This window comes from Orcinus orca, chromosome 9 (genome assembly GCF_937001465.1).
Source record: "Orcinus orca chromosome 9, mOrcOrc1.1, whole genome shotgun sequence".
Lineage (NCBI taxonomy): Eukaryota > Metazoa > Chordata > Mammalia > Artiodactyla > Delphinidae > Orcinus > Orcinus orca.
Window position 1 is genome coordinate 84,508,664 of NC_064567.1, and position 21,033 is coordinate 84,529,696.

General features: G+C 36.6%; 1 protein-coding gene across 12 annotated transcripts in view; it reads left to right on the forward strand.

Moving 5' to 3' along the window:
• MAGI2 (membrane associated guanylate kinase, WW and PDZ domain containing 2) overlaps positions 1-21,033 on the forward strand; it is a 1,374,207-nt gene that overhangs the window by 1,000,032 nt on the left and 353,142 nt on the right. For all 12 annotated transcript variants that reach the window (XM_049714931.1, XM_049714925.1, XM_049714927.1 and 9 more), the window contains one exon: positions 7,187-7,244. In XM_049714931.1, coding sequence (XP_049570888.1) covers positions 7,187-7,244 — 58 coding nt within the window. The remainder of the gene's footprint in view (positions 1-7,186; positions 7,245-21,033) is intronic.

Here is a 21,033-nt window from a genome sequence, read left to right on the forward strand (position 1 = left end):
GGAGATGTATATTTGAAGTCCTAACATATAGTTGTTTCCCAGATCTTTCATTATGGCCAGACCTTTCTCCAAAGCTCTAGGAATTTGAAAAACAAAACCAAACAACCAAAAAGAAACCCACCTATTAGATTCATCCCTTTTTCACCTTCTAGTGCAGCTTGCAAACTTAAACCTAATATGACTTTCTGAATCTTTACCAGACAGCATCCTTTTTTTATGTCATGCCTTTCTGCCACCACTTCTTGTCACCGTCTCAAATATATTACTCTGTCATCTTTAAGTGAACATTGCAAAAGTTCACATTTATATTTGACAACTTTTTTTCCAGGTAGAAAAGGGCCCCTGAATATTGAGCACACATTTCTTTATATATCACTATCTGTCAGAAAAAGCTTATACATTTTCTACTCAAATTTGGTAAGATACATTAAGGAATAAATTTAGTTGGAATTTGTGCCATTGTATGTTTTATCAACAACAAGCCCGTGAAATTGTGGTTAATACTTTTAAAACCCATTATAATACTGGGGTAATGAAATACTCAGGCTGAATCCATATGGTAACATGAATTAAATGCCAATGCTGTAAAATACAGATCAGCTAGTTCTCCTTTCCACTGTAAAAAGTAGTAAAACTCCTATACCCAGGCCCATGAATGAAGACTTCTTAGCCTATATTTCCATGATATCAACTGGGTTTGTGCTCTTGCATGTAGACACTCTCTGAGGAAGATGAAAAAGAGAACATACAGGAACAATTTTTATTTTCAATTTTAGGTTCTAAAGTTTGTTGTTTTGTTTGATTGTTTATTTTTGTGACTGAATGGAATAAAATTCTCTGGTAAATAGGAGCAAATTTGAGTCCTGACACACAGGAAAAGGTCTGGAAGTATACACTCTCAACTCTATCTTTATGTAGGGAAATGGGACTGTGATTAACATATCATTCTTTTATGGATTTTGTTAAAAACAAGAATGAATTCAGAATTTACTTTTATAATTATACTCCTTGGGAGCAAAAGTTAAATGACTTTTCCAGGGAAATTTAGTTATACTTCCCAATTAATATACTATGTATACAGCAAAAATCTAATAAGAATTGTAGGAAAAGATTTTAATATGGGTAGTAGCTATCACTATATTGCATATTATTCTACCTAGGGAACTTTTATATGTTTCTTATGTTCTCTTGTGATGTCATCACCTCTAAAGCACAATAGCAAGAGACTCAATTTTTTTAAGAAAGCAAGTCCAGGGCTTCCCTGGTGGCGCAGTGGTTGAGAGTCCGCCTGCCGATGCAGGGGACACGAGTTCGTGCCCCGGTCCGGGAGGATCCCACATGCCGCGGAGCGGCTGGGCCCGTGAGCCATGGCTGCTGAGCCTGCGCGTCCGGAGCCTGTGCTCTGCAACGGGAGAGGCCACAACAGTGAGAGGCCCATGTACCTCAAAAAAAAAAAAAAGAAAAAAAAAAAGAAAGCAAGTCCAAATAAAATAACAGGATTGAAGGAAATGGTCCCCCATTCTGGTCCCTGTTCCTGTCTCCAAAATCTTAGTACTTAGTGTGCTTTCTAAATTGGTCCACCTTCCTGGCTTTTTAAACTGCCCACCAGGATGGGCCTTCACACAACTTTTATGAATTAACGTAACCCATGCTATGACCCATACAAGATGCTGCCCCCCAGGAAAGGAACAAAACCGGATTCCAGATTTTGAACTCATATTACTGAATTTGTATCTCTAGGATTCAAGATGCAGTAACACTTAAACATGAACATGGCATTTACTTAGTTTTTCCAGTGAGCAGAAAGATAGGCAACAGGGGAAAAGAAAAAAAAAAAAGGTAATATAGCAAAATTAAAAGTTACTTTCTTGGAAATATCTATTAAAAGTCAACATAATATAAAAGAAGACTAAAAATGCAGAAATCCTACGTTCTCATTTTGTTTAAAAATTTAACACTATCCAAATTAATTCAGTGTTATATGTATCTGATTGGATATTAATAAAGTGTGAGTAGAAGTCATCTACTCAATAGTGAGAGTTGGTGAAGTAGCTTTTGTCAGTTTTTTTTTTCATTTTGAAATTATTTTAGATTTCAGAAAAATTACAAAAATAGTACAAAGCGTTTTCTACATACCTTTCACCTCACTTCCCCTAATATTAACATCTTCCATAGCACAATTATTGATGTCAGAAAATTAACATTCATGTAGACTAGTAACTAATCTACAAGTCTTATTTGGCTTTTACCAGTTGTCTCACTAATGTCCTTTTTCTGGTCCAGGACCTAATCCAGATCCCACCCTGCATTTACTCTTCGTGTCTCCATGGTCTCCTCTACACACTGTGACAATACCTTAGTCAGTCTTTCTATTTCATGACCTTGACACTTTTGAAGAGTACTGGCCTGTTATTTTCTAGAATGTTCCTCCACTTGTGTTTGCCAGATGTGGCAAAAAATGGACACAGCACCCAGCCATACCTGATTAATATGTGAGTGGGCTCTTGACCTGAGGACAGCCATTACAGTGATCTGCCGGGCTAAGTAACTTGGATCTATTTTGAAGAAAACAAACTGGATTAATGAATTAGGGTGGATGCAGGGGAGGAGGCTGGGTACAGAACTGGGAAACTCAAGAGATCAAAGTAGTGAGATAGTGTATCTTAGGTTCCTTATAGATTTTCAGTATTTGGGTCCCATTTCCATAAAGAATACTATCCTTGGATTCTACAAGTTGCCCAGCTGTAGCCTGAAAAATGTTTTTTTGAGCTAATAAAGGAGTCCCAGTTTTCTGCAACAAAAATGGACCTAACAAATAAATAAGAATTGGACAGAGCGAGTAAATAAAAAAAAGAGCATGGTGGCTGCGGCAGAATCCAAGCTGAACTAGATGCCTCTTTAGTTTTTGATTCTATTAAAGTTTTACAAAGCTTATATGACTGACTACAAATTAACCTAGACATTTTCACAGACTTTTGCAGAGTGGATCACTATAGGAATATCTAATCACTGAATTTTCCCCATGGTTCCATGGCCTGAAGAAAATCTCAGTTACAGCAGTTCTTAATACAGCATTAACCTTGCTGATCTCCAGTGTTTATTTTTCTCTGTTGCATAGTATAGGTTATGCTTTCATTAGTGTGACCTTAATCATCTGCAGATTTGTCAGGTATTATTGAATACAGTATTCTAAATAACCCAGGACCCAAGAGTTCCAAGCTGCATACTTGGCTTGGCTGGGCAAATAGTACAAAATTGGAAATTCTTTTTTCTCGTCTGTTAGCTTAATTTTAAAAAGAAGCAATTGGTTTTTAAAAACGAAGTCCAGATAGCTAATTTTTCACAGTGAAAGATGATTCTTAACTGTCTTAATTTTTCATCATATACATGTATACTCTTCAGTTAATCTTAAGAATTTATTTTATGACTTGGCTTTTCTTTGCCACTCAGGAAGAATGTCGTTAATGGGAATACACACAAACACATATCCACATATACATGCACATGCATACACACAAACATATATACATACACATACACATTCCTGTATATGTTCTCACACACACACACACACACACACACACACACCATTTTAAGCATTAGTTGTAGATTTTATACCTATTCTGTCATATTTACAAATGAACCAGTGTGTGTATTCTATTACTTGTTTCTTGTAACATTCAACCATCACTCCTCTGCAGACCTTGTAAATGAAATGAATGACAGCTCTTTGTAACAGATTAGAGCTACAGTGTATCATTTTGTCTCAAATTGTGAGTCAAGGACCACTTAATAGTTCATCTTAAAGTATAAATATTTATAATATATAATTTTGTTTAGGCATGAATTAATAGTTTATTTTGGAAATATGAAATAAGCAAACAAACTATATTAATATCGTATGAAAAGCAAATCAGATTCCCCCTAAATTCTGCTGAACACTTCATGATGGCAAATGGGAAAGAATGCCAATGAATTGTTTCCAGAACCTTTGGCACTGTAAATCCACAAAGATAAAGAATCAGTGAACTGTATACTTTGGAGATACATTGCTTAGCATTAGTAATTTACTCAGAAAAAAAAGCCAAAGATAAGGAATAAGTGAAGGAATAGATTACACTGTAAAAGATAATTTTTTTAAATTTGACCATGAAATGCGTCCATTTGGCAGTGCCATTAGGAAGTAGGACTAGTATTCATAAAACTAACCACATTAGGCTTTTACTCTGAAAATTATTAAATATTATTATTTTACATATTATTGTATTCATCAGGTGATATTAAACCTATTATATATATGAATCCATGTATTCAGTCATATTAATAATAAATATTCATAATATCAATTTTTGTCCTCTGTATATTCTTTTACTTAAGCTACTTGTAAAAGGCACTCAGTAGATGTTTGTCAAATGGATTTTTCTTTTTTTTTCTTTTTTTTTTTTTTTTTTTTGCATTACGCGGGCCTCTCACTGTTGTGGCCTCTCCCATTGCGGAGCACAGGCTCCGGACGCGCAGGCTCAGCGGCCATGGCTCACGGGCCTAGCTGCTCCACGGCATGTGGGATCTTCCCGGACCAGGGCACGAACCCGTGTCCCCTGCATCGGCAGGCGGACTCTCAACCGCCGCGCCACCAGGGAAGCCCGGATTTTTCTTTTTAATAGCCAAATTCTCCAATAGCTTGGGGAATTTGGTAAACATCATCTGGATAGTTATTCTCATTAGTTTAAATTAAGTATTGTTTATGCTGTATTAAGCAGAGTGCCTAAATTGATATCTGAATTGGCTAAGGTCTCTGGAACCAAAGTACAGGGTTTTTAAATCCTGAGTTGTTGTATAGATAAAATGAGTTAGTGCATGGAAAATCCATCAGTACCTGGACCATAGTAAATATTCAGTAATATTCTTATTATCATTTTGACAGAAAAATTTCTTAAGATGCTTCACAATTTGGTATTGTATATTTATTAACATATGACTTAATCCAAAAATTATTAAACCAAGGCATAGCCTAGACTTTATAGTTTAAAAAAAATAAATAAACTTGAAAAATTTCTTCAGTATTTAGGCTAAGCTCCAATGATAGAAGCCATAAAGGAAAACACTGAGAAATTTACCAATCAAAAATTAAAACAACTGTGTTGAAGAAAATGTTCAACAAAATTAAAATCTAAACAGACTCTTAAAAACATATATGCAACATATGTAATAAAGGACTAATACTCTTAACAAGTAAAAAAAAAAAAACTATTATGAATGGATTTATAAAAACAAGAAATGTACAAAAGAAAAAACAGTTGCCCAAGGATGAACAAATAAAAAATGTTGAAACTAACTAGAAATCCAAGAAAGGCAAGTTAAAACAACTATGAGATACTATTTAAAAAACAATTTTGTTGATTTTTAAAATAATGATATACAGTATTTTATCTGCATATCCAGAATTCAAAAGCTCTAAAAACTGCCTTTTATACTCATTTGGCAGCAAAAGGTAACCTGACCTGGACATGCTGGCAGACCAGTGCTAACTGATGTGAAGTGGTCCTTTTTTTGTGCCTCTTAGTGAGAATCACATGGTTTGGGCTGCTTAAATACTCATGGCTTTGATTATAAGGTGCTTTTTCAGACTCTGCTTGAGGTGTTACGGAACAGAATGCATTTGCCTCGTGTTATCCTTCTAAAATCAGAAAAATTGTGAATTTCAAAACCTCTCTGTCCCAAAAAGTTTTGGATGAGGAATTATGGACCTGTATTTAATTTGATGGTACAGAGAAACAAAGTCAATTCATAAACTCCCAGTGAAGTTATAAATTGGTTCTCTTTTGTGAGTGGATGGCAACAACTTGGATATAAATATAGATATACATTTATCAAAAGCCATAAAAGGGTACATGCCCTTTAATCTGAAATTTTACCTTTAGGAATTTATCATAACTAAATTACTGGGAAAATGATGAAAGATTTAGGCTTTAGTAAGTCCAACACAGATGATATATAACTGGAAAGTCCCAAATGTTCAATAATAGAAGATTGGTGGGATTACACAGGCTCTGGCCACACCCCACACCACTACTGTCCACTTTAAAAGTGATATTTTGCAGTAACACTCATTCACATTGAAGATGCCCTTGATATTTTGTTAGGTAGAAATACTAGGCTGTAAAAATAATATGCACTATATGATCTAGTGTCTTTAAAAATTATATATACACACACACACTTATCTCTGGATGGCAGGATTGCAGGTGATTCTAATTTTCTTTTATAACTGCTTTTCTATGGTGAAAATGTGTTACTACTTATAAAAATAAAACTTTTAAGTGTCATTTAAACATATTACTTAGAGCGTGTCAATATATCTTACTTAGATTTCAAGTTATATATGTATTATTAATGTATATGAGGAAAACTAGAATATTCTTCATATTTATAGGAGTTAATAATTATAAAGGCTTAGTGTATTTGGAAACAGTATCATAACACAAAGCCTGGTTTTCAAATAACATGTTTTTGCTTAAAGTAGCTTTTATTGTATTGTTGATATTTTAACGTGTATTTATTAAAATTTGCTGTGGAGAATTGAAAATATGAACCATATTGTCAAGGAAAGTGTGTTTAGAATTTTAGACTTTATACAAAAGTATACCCAAAGAGTTTATTGGCAATATTCAAATTCTGACCCATGGAGAGAGAAAAGCAAGCTAACCATCTCGAATAGTGGGGTGTCAATTGAGAATGTAAAATGACTTTGTTTCAGTCATCAGAAACAATTTGCTATTCTCAGAAATATATTTTGAAAATAGGATCTTCATCCTGAAATGCTCCTTTTAACAATACAAATAAATGAGAAAGCTGTACGCTCTTTCAGAAAAGCGATTTGCCTTCTGTATTACCTTGAGTGGTGATAACATGATAACGTGCCATTCTACTGCTTGGCGTGGGATAAACAGCTAGACCCAGCAGTACATCTGCAGAGAAGAGAGTTCTGTGTTTTAAGTGCCAATTTTCAAGTCAGTGCTTCTTATAGTCCCTACAATATGCATTTGAAATTTGGTGCTGACTCTGAATGCTTTATTCCACTTTAGTAGACTATTTCTGCAATCCACGAACAATTAAATTATATTACTTTTTATTAGAAATAGTGTTATCTGTTACTTACTGAAAGAAATAACTCTTTATTTTTCAGAGCTTCCATATGGCTGGGAAAAAATCGATGATCCCATATATGGCACTTATTATGTTGAGTAAGTCTCTAAGTTTGATATTAACTTGTTATTAATGTGTTGTGAAATTGTGTTAGTATTTCATTTATTGAGCTTGTGTGGCTAACAGTCCCTTTATTCCTTTGTCGTCTTACTTTGAAGTACCCACAAAGACTCTAGCAGCACTAGCTAGCTGTCTCTTGCTCTCCAGCTGGCTAATTTGTCATTCCTTTCCTTTGACTCACGATTCTAAAACACCAGTTGGAAAAATGTGTTTTACACTGTCCTCTAAATGAGTGATAATTAAAGACATCAAAGTAAATGCCCTTCATTTTGCAATCAGAATGTTGGGAGCTGACTAGTTGTGTAAAAGAGATACTCTATTAAACCAGATTTCAGAGTCAATTAAATGAAGCAGCCATACTTTCCAGTTGAGGGATGAAATAAAATTAAGATGTTTTTTCCTCTCTTTTAAGGCCTCATTTTAAATCAAGAGTATTTTTTTTGTAGATTGGACTTTTATGTTATCTATTGGAGGTTTCATTACCTTAATGTATGTATCTTAGCATAATATGAGTTACCCCTCTATGCACCCTTTTATTCAGAATGAAGCCCCTGTTAGGGATTCAGTTATATACACATCTTTTTCTTAGGAAAATCAAATAATATTCATAATTTTCAAAAGTTAAATACGTGACTGACTTTTCCAGAACCCCTCTTCTGATAGAATTTTTATTTTTTATCTATTGTGTCATGTTGTTAATGTTATTTGGGTGAATAACAAAACCAGATACCCAAGAAATGCAGAGGCTGAAAAACTGAAGATGTTCTCACTCTCCATCAAGATCTAACTCTGTTTTCTCCAATCATATTCTGTTTAGCAATAATAATCTAGATGGTAGAGGATTACAGACTAATGGCATTATTGCTAAATTATTTTTGTAGTAAATTGTTCAAATTGTTATTGAGCTTTTACGAAGTGTCAGGCCCTTCTCAGCACTGGGGAGGTGCTGATGAGGACGACCTGTGTGCTCCCTGCCCTTGGGCATCTCCTTCGTGAACACTTGTCTTGAATAGTTTGACCCACCATCTTCATTTGGAAAAGCCCCAATTTTGGCACCACAGTCAGTCATTTCCAGTGAAGGTGAATTCACTTCCTTTGCCAAACGCAATTTTCTAACATAGTATCTAATTCTCTAACATCATGTAGATGCTCAGTAGATGCAAAAATTAAGATATGTACATGGAGGTATCACTAATTGCAAAAATAAAGGGAAATCACTTGTAAATAGTTATAAGGCTCCTATTCCTACTACATTGCTCGTCAATTAAAATACACATATATTTTAATAATAATAATGTAGCTGCAGCTCCTGGTTAAATTTATCAACATTAAAGATTTTCAATAAGTGCTACCTTCTCTTAATTTGTTGAATTAGACTGTGCCTTGCCTAAACCTATTACATCTGAAATCCAAGATATTTCCATGTAAGGAAAGAGAATGGAGGTATGTGACATACCAGATCTCATCTTAATACAATCTCTTGCAGAATTCATTGAACAAGAACCTTCTTCTAAGCTGAGATATTGGCAAACTCCATAAAGAGCCAGATAACAAATGCTTTAGGGGGCCAAATGGCCTCTGTCACAACTGTTCAGCTCTGCTGTTGTAGCTTGAAAGCAACCGTAGGTGACACTTAAATGAATGGGTATAGTATGTTCCAGTAAAACTGTATTAACAGAAACAGGCAGCTGGCCAAATTTGTCATGCAGAACATGGTTTGCTGACCCTTTGCCGTATTCGAAATCTTCAGATTCTTCTTCCATGTCCTCAGCTGCTTTCCAATGTGAGAAACAGTATTTAAGTCAAACCTTCTTTCTCTGTCTAACTGTCACAGAGGTGAGAGACCCACATGACCAAAAGCAATGCTTCCTACCTTCTTGATCATTGAGGCGTGTGTTCTTCAAGTAAAGATCTGCTGCTGGTAGTTAATTATTGAATTGGACATTAGCTATAAGCGTAAAAGAAAATGATCCTCATTACCATTACATTTCACATGGTTTGCTTTGTACTTGTTTTTGCTTAAATTACATTTCTTTCTACATTTCTTCACTTCATTTTTCATGTATCATCACCATAGTAAGAAAATTATTCGTAATTTAGTCAGTTATATCTTATATAATTAGATCAGACTAACACATTTAATAGTTTTAGATTTCAGGTGATTGTGAGGTCTTAGATACAGGTCATAGTGAGTCAAATAGTTTAACTTCCTTCAGACTGCATCCAGTTCTACTATTTGTCATGGCTTTTCCCCCCATTACATGATTGCATAAGGTATACCAATAGCAACAGTTAGGTGTGTGTGTGTATCAGACCAATCAAAAAATTGAGACAGATAATCCAAACCTCCAGATAATTTTAAGTAGAACTCTATGCCAATATTTCTTAGAAATGTCTTTTGGAAGAAAATAATTAAAATACCTCAACTTGTAAACATTATATGTTTACATTACATAGTGGGTTCTCTGTAGAGCTATCATTTTTGGTGTTTAATTACATACCCAATTACACAATTAGAGATCTGGTTACAAAATACGAAAAACATTCCACCTTCCTACCAAGTGGCAAAAAAAGCCTATGCAGGGACACTGGAAGTCTAACTTAGCAGTCAGTTACTCTTCACACAGACCAACAGCTGGGAGAGGAAGTTGTGGAGTGGGCTCTCTATCATCAGCAGGGCACGTCAGATTGAAATCAGCCTTGTGCCTCTGACACAGTTGCACACACACACATTCCTGCTAGCCTCAGACAAGCAGTTAGGATTTCAGCAGTCAATAGCCGGAAAGTGTCTGTACAACTTGAAACTGGAAAACCTGGATTGAATCATTTTTGACCACTATTTATTGGTGACTTTACTGTGCCATAATTCTGTCCTGGGCAAATGCAATTTTAAGGTTATAGGTTTAATATATTTAAAACTTAGAAAAATTATCATCATAATCATATAAGTATCATATCATCAAAACAGTTAACATCTACTGAGGGCTCAGTATGTGCCATGAAGCGGGCTAAGAGCTCAACAGTCTTTAAGCACATTTATAATCCTCTCTATAGTGTAATGAGGCAAACTGTCTTAAGTTGACAGATGGGGAAACTCTGGCTGAAGAAGTTGAGTAACTTACCCAGCATCACACATTATTGAGAGGAATGGGCTCAGGCACTGTGACTGCAGAGCCCAGGCTCCAAACTCTTGCTCGAAACGCATCCCATAAACGTAGTGTTCATAATCCTCACATGATGGTCTGAACAAGCTTCTGGGACTCGTCACTGGAGAAGAATAAGGGGTCCCCAGAGAACATCTCCTCCCTGGCTGCACTCTAGTAGTGTCACAGGAGCGTTCCGACAGTGGGAGCCGTGCTGTGCACAGCCCCATCAGGCTGGCTTCTAACTCACTCATTCTGAGCCACCAGCTCCATTACCCATGACTTGAGAGTGGCCCTGGACACCACAGCCCCCAAGAGTGAGACTAGCAAGTCCTGAATGAAGAAGAGTCCATACTATGTGGGTCTCAATGTAGGGACGTTGCCCCTCGTTTGGAGCTATAGAGACAGCCACGCAGGTCTGTATTTTAGAGAACAGTGAGCCATACTCAACATGTTTCCTTATTTCATCTGAAGACAGGACAGACAGACCACATTTCTGCTCAATATAGACGCAGAAAGAGGTTAGCCCTAGTTTTCCTGACACTAAATCCTTGATAGTACAGCACTTAGCAATGTATTACAAAGTCCTAAAGTTGCTAACTAGAAATGTAACTGTCACTGTTCATAAAGGGAAATTTCTTTAATGAAAAAAGTGCAAAATGTAGAGTTGAACAGCTGTGACTTTTGTATAAATGTGTCTTTCTCTCTTTTGTGGAATTATGTCTGCTGGGTTACATTTTGGTTTCAATGGCAGTTATACAATTTGCTTAACTAGCTAGCCCAGAAGACACAATTTCCTGGGACAGCTTTCATGCAAAGCTGCCTTTGCTGGCACAGACGGAGAAGCAAACCATACAACTACCGTGAAAATAATAGTGGAGACTGACAGATGTGATTTTCATGTAAAGGTTTTACAAGTTTTCATGTGATATCACACATCTGCTACTATGAAATGTTACTTGTGTGCAGTTCCAGAAAGTATGAAAGATACTGTATAATATCTCCAATATAACATTAAATGTGAAAGGAAAATTGCATTCGTTTCATGGTTAATGATGAGTATTTGTCATGATGTAGCAAGTTGGAAAGTGGTTAGAGAGGATTTTAACTCAATTGCATATCTTAAGAATGTTTCTCTCCTTCATGCCTTTGAGTAGTTTTCTAAATATTCTAAGAAAATGCTTACTAACTTCAGAATTTTTGAAAAGTCAGCATAAATGTAAAACATTTCCAATTAGAAATCAACATAAAAGAATACCTTTTAAAATCTTGCTTGTTCTTAGAGAATCTTTTTTCTATATTGAAAGTTAATTTTTCAAACTTTCAATGTTTTCTTCAATCTTCAAAAACTAGCATACTGTTTTGCTGCTTTTAAACAGCTATTTAACAAAGAAATCCTTTCCCCAGCTTAACAGATTTGTGTAATAGAACACTGAAGTGCACTGCTGATGAATTTGCTCAGTGATGTTCTAATCTAAAGTGAGCTCTAAATTTTGTCAGTAGCATTTGGTCATGTCAATTATTATCACTTAGTGGCCGAGAGTATGGGCTGCAGCGTTTTCACAGTATGTCAGCCCTGCAGCTTCCTAGCTGTGAGACCTTGAGTAGACAGATTATGGAGAAGGAGGAAGTGGAGGAGGATGAAGACCAGAGAGAAAGGAGAAAGGAGAGAGGGGAGGGGAGAGGAAGAACTTTTATTGTGCACCTACTACGTGCCCAGCAGTATTCTAAGTGCTTTACATATACTAACTCATTTAATCCTCACAAAGCAAAACAAAACAAAACAAAAAAAACAAACAACAACCAAAACTATGAAGTCTGTGTTACTATCCCCATTTTATAGATAAGGAAACTGAGACATAGAATATTTTTACAAGTACTAAATAATAAAGCCAGAATATGAATCTAGGCAGTCTCATCACACAGCTGGTGTTTAGCACTTAACACAGGTATGTAGGAAGTGCTCAACAAATATTAGTTAGTTGTATTTTATCATATGTATCCCAGTGACATAGATAAGGACTCTCCTTCTGGCACTACTTGCTTTTCCAGTTCTTTCACGGTAAAATACACCCCAACAGTGAACAATTCTAAGGGAAAGTATTTGATCTGTAAGAAACATATAACTTAATCTCACGGTTAGAGTGTGCCACATTGAATTAAAAAAATAGCATTTATTCTAATTCCATAAGCCCACTGAAAATGATGAAGCAAGGACCGCAGAGTGTGGTGTTTCCATGGCTTCCAGAGGGGTTGAGGTTTCAGGGTAATTCCCAAAGAAGATATTTTTGTTGTAATTATCTCTGGTACATGCCATCTTATACAGCTGGAGAGTTGTGATGATAATAATAACGATAGTGATGTTTAAGGCACTATTTTAACTTTCAACTACTTTCACGTCCATTGTCCCAGATGATGATCACAGCGTTTACAAATGAGAGAACCAAATCTCTGAGGAGTTAAGTGAGTTCTCAATGGGCATATGGCTAGTAAGCTTGCAGCTGTCTGATGCATGTAGAGCTAAGAAAGACCTTTTAGTAGAGTAGCTATGTTTTTACACTATTATAAGCTGTTTAATTTATAAAGTATTTCTCATATTTGTTAAACAAGTATAAATCGGTTAATGAAAGGAATAAGGACATTGAAATAAATGTGGAGTATTCTATTTCTAACCAAACTACAATTGGTTCTTTTTGGCTAAGTCATTACACTTACCTTTCTACCTCCTCCTGGCTGACCGAGGCCAAGGTCATAGTATGTGGCATCCCTCCTTTCAGCCTGGAGAAGACAAGCGATCAAGCTTCATTGTGAGGGATCTCCTAGCTCAACATACATGCTCTTTACACTATGGTAGCATTTCTGATCGCTTGTAATTGGTAGTTCTTATTTACCCACTCTGTACTACCTGCTTGTATTATATAAAGTTCAACTGGCTATTGATCTACTTTCTTAATACTGCAGTTCAACCACAGATCAGTAGAAAAGCTTATGGCTTCCTTTTACGCTTTATGCTAGGGTCCCTCAAATATTTTTAAATTATGAGTCTTTCAAATCAAAATGAAGTCTCATGTCCAATCTCCCTTCTCACCACTACCATCCAGTCAAGATCTGGATACATGCCCCTCATCAAGCCCTTACATGAGATTAGAGATCATTTTTCATGCTGTAAGATATTTCCCCATTGCTGATTCATTTTAATATGATCAACATTTATCTTGTATACCAGTTACCCTGTCTTCCCCTGAAGGTTTTTTCAACTAAAGGTAAGAAAACTTGACTCTGTAATTGAATACACTTTTGTTAGCAACTGCTTATTCATAAACTACCTTATTTAGCAGATTTTCTGTTTCCAAATAAAAACTGTTTTAGTCACCCAGAAGTTTAAATAGGTTTAATTGCAAGTGGACTTTTACAAATAACGATAATTTATTCACTTTGACATCAGACTTCCATGTGTTTTTTTATTTTTACAATTCTAATAAATCATTTTTTGTCTTGAAGTCAATAATAAAAGACAAAAGAATTATTACTCCAGCATCATCTTTCCTTTGAGAATGTGTTTGTGAAGAAAGATGAATGCAATGTAAACACTAATGTTTTTTTTTTTTTGGTTTGTTTGTCTTTAAACCTTTTTATCAATCTAGCAAATTAAATTGGGCTCTTGTTTAGGCACTTCTGGAGAGGTTAAGCACAGGCAAACAGCACAGGATCACAACGGGTAGCACAGAGCAGGGGAACTTGGTGGTAGAGGCAGCAATGTCCCTGAGCCCTCATCATCGCAAGGAGAGATGGCAGGAATGGTCAGAACTGGAAACACCATTTTGTATACTCCCAAGGAAGGACCATGCTCCCTCCTTCTACTCCATCTTTTTTATAGGACCATGAGAGCTCGAGACTGGCCATATGAAGGCAGGGAGGTCAGACTGCACTTAGACAATGTTGTTCAAGGGACTTTCAGACAGCCTGTTGAGAGAGATATGAACAGGTGAATGTGGGGAGTGTCATTTCTGCACCGAGAGGTCCTAGGATGCTGTCAGAAGTGCTGTCCCTCCTGCTGGAGGAGGGGACCACCTATTTCTATTCCGTGTAGCTCATTGCTTGGCAACGCAGAGAAAGCTGCCACCGTCTTTCACTGGAGAATTCTGTTTGGCTCTTGCCAAGGCAATGTTATAATAAGAAGTAGATCACTGTCATCATTCTGTAATTTGTGAAATAGCTTTTTCGGTTATTAATTTCTCTGTGGATTAAACATGCTAGGTTTCTTGTGAGTGAACTGCAAATTGTCCCATGCTGTCACTCTGTATCACCACATACTTTGGCGTCATATCTTAGACTGAGACTAAGTTCTGAAGTGAACACATGAAGTGAAAAGTTGGTTAGAGTCAAAATTATCCTAAAAATCCCTCAGGATCATGTCGTGTGGAGACTAGCATGCTCAAACAAAATGGCTGGGTTTTCCTTTAGTGCTGGAAATGGATTCTTTCTGGAATTAAAGGGTTTGGCTGGCATTTATGTCTTTCCGATCTTTAATATATACAGAACTAGAATCACATTCGGCTCAGAGAGATGCTATCAGAAGGATGGAGAAATTTAGTCAAACAGAGGGAGCAGTAGAGTGATGTCATTCTTTGGCACATTATTATGAATAAAACAGAAGATTGTCACCTTTAAGAGGTAAAATGTAATGCCCTCCTGCCCCACGTGAGAACTATAATTTCATCTTTTTCAATATGCAAATAATGTTTTTCAAAATTGTTTTTGTGTCACAGACCATAATATTAGTAATAGTTTCTCCTTTTTTGTATTCATGGTTTTGAATTTACAAAATTCAAAATTACGCTTAACCTCGCTGGCTTTTATCTGTTAAATGAGTGGTTTGGATTAGGTGATTGCTAAGGTCTCTTCTAGTTCAAGGAATATCCACTGCACCTTGTGTTAACAAGGGTAAATTTGGCCATTTTCCTGTGTTATTCTTTTTTTTTTTTTTTTTTTGGTTTTTCATCTGTTCTCTTTTTTTTTTAATTTTTGAATTTTATTTTATTTATTTTTTTATACAGCAGGTACTTATTAGTCATCAATTTTATACACATCAGTGTATACATGTCAATCCCAATCGCCCAATTCATCACACCACCACCACCACCCCCTGTGGCTTTCCCCCTTGGTGTCCATACGTTTGTTCTCTACATCTGTGTCTCAATTTCTGCCCTGCAAACCAGTTCATCTGTACCATTTTTCTACGTTCCACGTATATGCATTAATATACAATATTTGTTTTTCTCTTTCTGACTTACATCACTCTGTATGACAGTCTCTAGATCCATCCATGTTTCAACAAGTGACCTAATTTTGTTCCTTTTTGTCACTAATATTCCATTGTATATATGTACCACATCTTCTTTATCCATTCATCAGTTGATGAGCATTTAGGTTGCTTCCATGACCTAACTATTGTAAATAGTGCTGCAATGAACATTGGGGTGCATGTGTCTTTTTGAATTATGGTTTTCTCTGGATATATGCCCAGTAGTGAGATTGCTGGATCATATGGTAATTCTACTTTAAGTTTTTTAAGGAACCTCCATACTGTTCTCCATAGTGGCTGTATCAATTTACATTCTGCTCAACAGTGCAAGAGGGTTCCCTTTTCTCCACACCCACCCCAGCATTTGTTGTTTGTAGATTTTCTGATGATGCCCATTCTAACTGGTGTGAGGTGATACCTCATTGTAGGTTTGATTTGCATTTCTCTAATAATTAGTGATGTTGAGCAGCTTTTCATGTGCTTCTTGGCCATCTATATGTCTTCTTTGGAGAAATGTCTATTTACATCTTCTGCCCATTTTTGGATTGGGTTGTTTGTTTCCTTAATATTGAGCTGCATGAGCTGTTTATATATTTTGGAGATTAATCCTTTGTCCGTTGATTTGTTTGCAAACATTTTCTCCCATTCTGAGGGTTGTCTTTTTGTCTTGTTTATGATTTCCTTTGCTGTGCAAAAGCTTTTAAGTTTCATTAGGTCCTATTTGTTTATTTTTGTTTTTATTTCCATTACTCTAGAAGGTGGATCAAAAAAGATCTTGCTGTGATTTATGTCAAAGAGTGTTCTTCCTATGTTTTCCTCTAAGAATTTTATAGTGTCCGGTCTTACATTGAGGTCTCAAATACATTTTGAGTTTATTTTTGTGTATGATGTTAAGGAGTGTTCTAATATCATTCTTTTACATGTAGCTCTCCAGTTTTCCCAGCACCACTTGTTGAAGAGACTGTCTTTTCTCCATTGTATATCCTTGCCTTCTTTGTCATAAATTAGTTGACCATAGGTGTGTGGGTTTACCTCTGGGCTTTCTATCTTGTTCCATTGATCTATTTTTCTGTTTTTGTGCCAGTACCATATTGTCTTGATTACTGTAGCTTTGTAGTATAGTCTGAAGCCAGGGAGTCTGATTCCTTCAGCTCAGTTTTTTTCCCTCAAGACTGCTTTGGCTATTAGGGGTCTTTTTTGTCTCCATACAAATTTTAAGATTTTTTATTCTAGTTCCATAAAAAATGTCATTGGTAATTTGATAGGGATTGCATTGAATCTGTAGATTGCTTTGGATAGTATAGTCATTTTCACAATATTGATTGTTCCAATCCAAGAACATGGTATATCTCTCCATCTGTTCGTATCATTTTTAATTTCTTTCATCAGTGTCGTATAGTTTTCTGCATACAGGTCTTTTGTCTCCCTAGGTGGGTTTATTCCTAGATATTTTATTCTTTTTGTTGCCATGGTAAATGGGAGTGTTTCCTTAATTTCTCTTTCAGATTTTTCATCATTAGTGTATAGGAATGCAAGAGATTTCTGTGCATAAGTTTGTATCCTGCAACTTTACCAAATTCATTGATTACCTCTAGTAGTTTTCTGATGGCATCTTTAGGATTCTCTATGTATCGTATCATGTCATCTGCAAACAGTGACAGTTTTATTTCTTCTTTTCCAATTTGTATTCCTTTTATTTATTTTTCTTCTCTGATTGCCGTGGCTAGGACTTCCAAAACTATGTAGAATAATAGTGGTGAGAGTGGACATCCTTGTCTTGTTCCTGATCTTAGAGGAAATGCTTTCAGTTTTTCCCCATTGAGAATGACGTTTGCTGTGGGTTTGTTGTATATGGCCTTTATTATGTTGAGGTAGGTTCCCTCTATGCCCACTTTCTGGAGAGTTTTTTATCCTAAATGGCTGCTGAATTTTGTCAAAAGCTTTTTCTGCATCTATTGAGATGATCATATGGTTTTTATTCTTCAATTTGTTAATATGGTGTATCACATTGATTGATTTGCGTATATTGAAGAATCCTTGCATCCCTGGGATAAATCCAACTTGATCATAGTGTATGATCCTTTTAATGTGTTGTTGGATTCTGTTTCCTAGTATCTTGTTGAGGATTTTTACATCTATATTCATCAGTGATATTGATCTATAATTTTCTTTTTTTGTAGTATCTTTGTCTGGTTTTGTTATCAGGGTGATGGTGGCCTCATAGAATGAGTTAGGGAGTGTGCCTTCCTCTGCAGTTTTTTGGAAGACTTTGAGAAGGATAAGTGTTTGAGAAGGATAAGTGTTAGCTCTTGGTTTGTCGTGTTTTCATTGTCATTTGTCTCTAGGTATTTTTTGATTTCCTCTTTGATTTCTTCAGTGATCTCTTGGTTATTTAGTAACGTAGTGTTTAGCCTCCATGTGTTTGTGTTTTTTACGTTTTTTTCCCTGTAATTCATTTCTAATCTCATTGTGTTGTGGTCAGAAAAGATGCTTGATATGATTTCAATTTTCTTAAATGTACTGAGGCTTGATTTGTGACCCAAGATGTGATCTATCCTGGAGAATGTTCCATGCGCACTTGAGAAGAAAGTGTAATCTGCTCTTTTTGGATAGAATGTCCTATAAATATCAATTGAATCTATCTGGTCTGTTGTGTCATTTAAAGCTTCTGTTTCTTTATTTATTTTCATTTTGGATGATCTGTCCATTGGTGTGAGTGAGATGTTAAAGTCCCTCACTATTATTTGTTACTGTCAATTTCCTCTTTTACAGCTGTTAGCAGTTGCCTTATGTATTGAGGTTCTCCTATGTTGGGTGCATATATATTTATAATTGTTATATCTTCTTCTTGGATTGATCCTTCGATCATTATGTAGTGTCCTTGCTTGTCTCTTGTAACATTCTTTATTTTAAAGTCTATTTTATCTGGTATGAGTATAGCTACTCCAGCTTTCTTTTGATTTCCATTTGCATGGAATATCTTTTTCCATCCCCTCACTTTCAGTCTGTATGTGTCCCTAGGTCTGAAGTGGGTCTCTTGTAGACAGCATATATATGGGTCTTGTTTTTGTATCCATTCAGCAAGCCTGTGTCTTTTGGTTGGAGCATTGAATCCATTCATGTTTAAGGTAATTATCGATATGTATGTTCCTATGACCATTTTCTTAATTGTTTTGAGTTTGTTTTGTAGGTTCTTTTCTTCTCTTGTGTTTCCCACTTAGAGAAGTTCCTTTAGCATTTGTTGTAGAACTGGTTTGGTGGTGCTGAATTCTCTTAGCTTTTGCTTGTCTGTAAAGCTTTTGATTTCTCTATCGAATCTGAATGAGATCCTTGCAGGGTAGAGTAATCTTGGTTGTAGGTTCTTCCCTTTCCCTTTCATCACTTTAAGTATATCATGCCCCTCCCTTCTGGCTTGTAGAGTTTCTGCTGAGAAATCAGCTGTTAACCTTATGGGAGTTCCCTTGTATGTTTTTTGTCGTTTTTCCCTTGCTGCTTTCAATAATTTTTCTTTGTCTTTAATTTTTGCCATTTTGATTACTATGTGTCTCGGTGTGTTTCTCCTTGGGTTTATCCTGTATGGGACTCTCTGCGCTTCCTGGACTTGGGTAGCTATTTCCTTTCCCATGTTAGGGAAGTTTTCGACTCTAATCTCTTCAGATATTTTCTCGGGTCCTTTCTCTCTCTCTTCTCCTTCATAATGCGAATGTTGTTGTGTTTAATGTTGTCCCAGAGGCCTCTTAGGCTGTCTTCATTTCTTTTCATTCATTTTTCTTTATTCTGTTCTGTAGCAGTGAATTCCACCATTCGGTCTTCCAGGTCACTTCTCCATTCTTCTGCCTCACTTATTCTGCTATTGATTCTGTCTAGTGTAGTGTTCATTTCAGTTATTGTATTGTTCATCTCTGTTTGTTTGTCCTTTAATTCTTCTAGGTCTTTGTTAAACATTTCTTGCATCTTCCCGATCTTTGTTTGACTCCATTCTTTTTCCGAGGTCCTGGATCATCTTCCCTATCATTATTCTGAATTATTTTTCTGGAAGTTTGCCTATCTCCACTTCATTTAGTTGTTTTTCTGGGGTTTTATCTTGTTCCTTCATCTGGTACATAGCCCTCTGCCTTTTCATCGTGTCTATCTTTCTGTGAATGTGGTTTTTCTCCCACAGGCTGCAGGATTGTAGTTCTTCTTGCTTCTGCTGTCTGCCCTCTGGTGGATGAGGCAATCTAAGAGGATTGTGTAGGTTTCCTAATAGGAGGGGCTGGTTGTGGGTAGAGCTGACTGTTGCTCTGGTGGGCAGAGCTCAGTAAAACTTTAATCCACTTGACTGCTGATGGGTGGGGCTGGGTTCCCTCCCAGTTAGTTGTTTGGCCTGAGGCAACCCAACACTGGAGCCTACCTGGGCTCTTTTGTGGGGCTAATGGCGGACTTTGGGAGGGCTCACACCAAGGAGTACTTCCAAGAACTTCTGCTGCCAGTGTGCTTGTCCCCATGGTGAGCCACAGCCACCGCCTGCCTCTGCAGGAGACCCTCCAACACTAGCAGGTAGGTCTGCTTCAGTCTCCCCTGGGGTCACTGCTCCTTCCCCTGGTTCCCAATGCACACACTACTTTGTGTGTGCCCTCCAGGAGTGGAGTCTCTGTTTCTCCCAGTCCTGTCGAAGTTCTGCAATCAATTCCCACTAGGCTTCAAAGTCTGATTCTCTAGGAATTCCTCCTCCTGTTGCCGGACCCACAGGTTGGGAAGCCTGATGTGGGGCTCAGAACCTTCACTCCAGTGTGTGGACTTCTGTGGTATAAATGTTCTCCAGTCTGTGAGTCACCCAACCAGCAGTTATGGGATTAGATTTTGCTGTGATCGCACCCTCCTACTGTCTCATTGTGGCTTCTCCTTTGTTTTTGGATGTGTGGTATCTTTTTTGGTGAGTTCCAGTGTCTTCCTGTCGATGATTGTCCAGGAGCTATTTGTGATTCTGTTGTTCTCACAAGAGGGAGTGAGAGCGTGTCCTTCTAGTCCGCCATCTTGGTTTAGGCTCCGGCAGCCATTTTCCTGTGTTAAAATAAGCCTCGTTATTTTCTCTTTATGTGTGCTGATCAAAGAGTACTTAAAATGTAAAAGCATTTTCTTTCCATTTCTACTTGTTATTTGGCTAGACAATAACATATATTACCATTCTTTTATTTTATTTTAATGATTTTAACAATCCCATCATGTAAGTGTTGAAGAAAGAAGACTTCCAAAAATGATAGATTATTATAATAGAATCCCCTTACAAAGCTCTGACAACAAACATAAGTGTATTTGATATCTACAGATATGAGACTG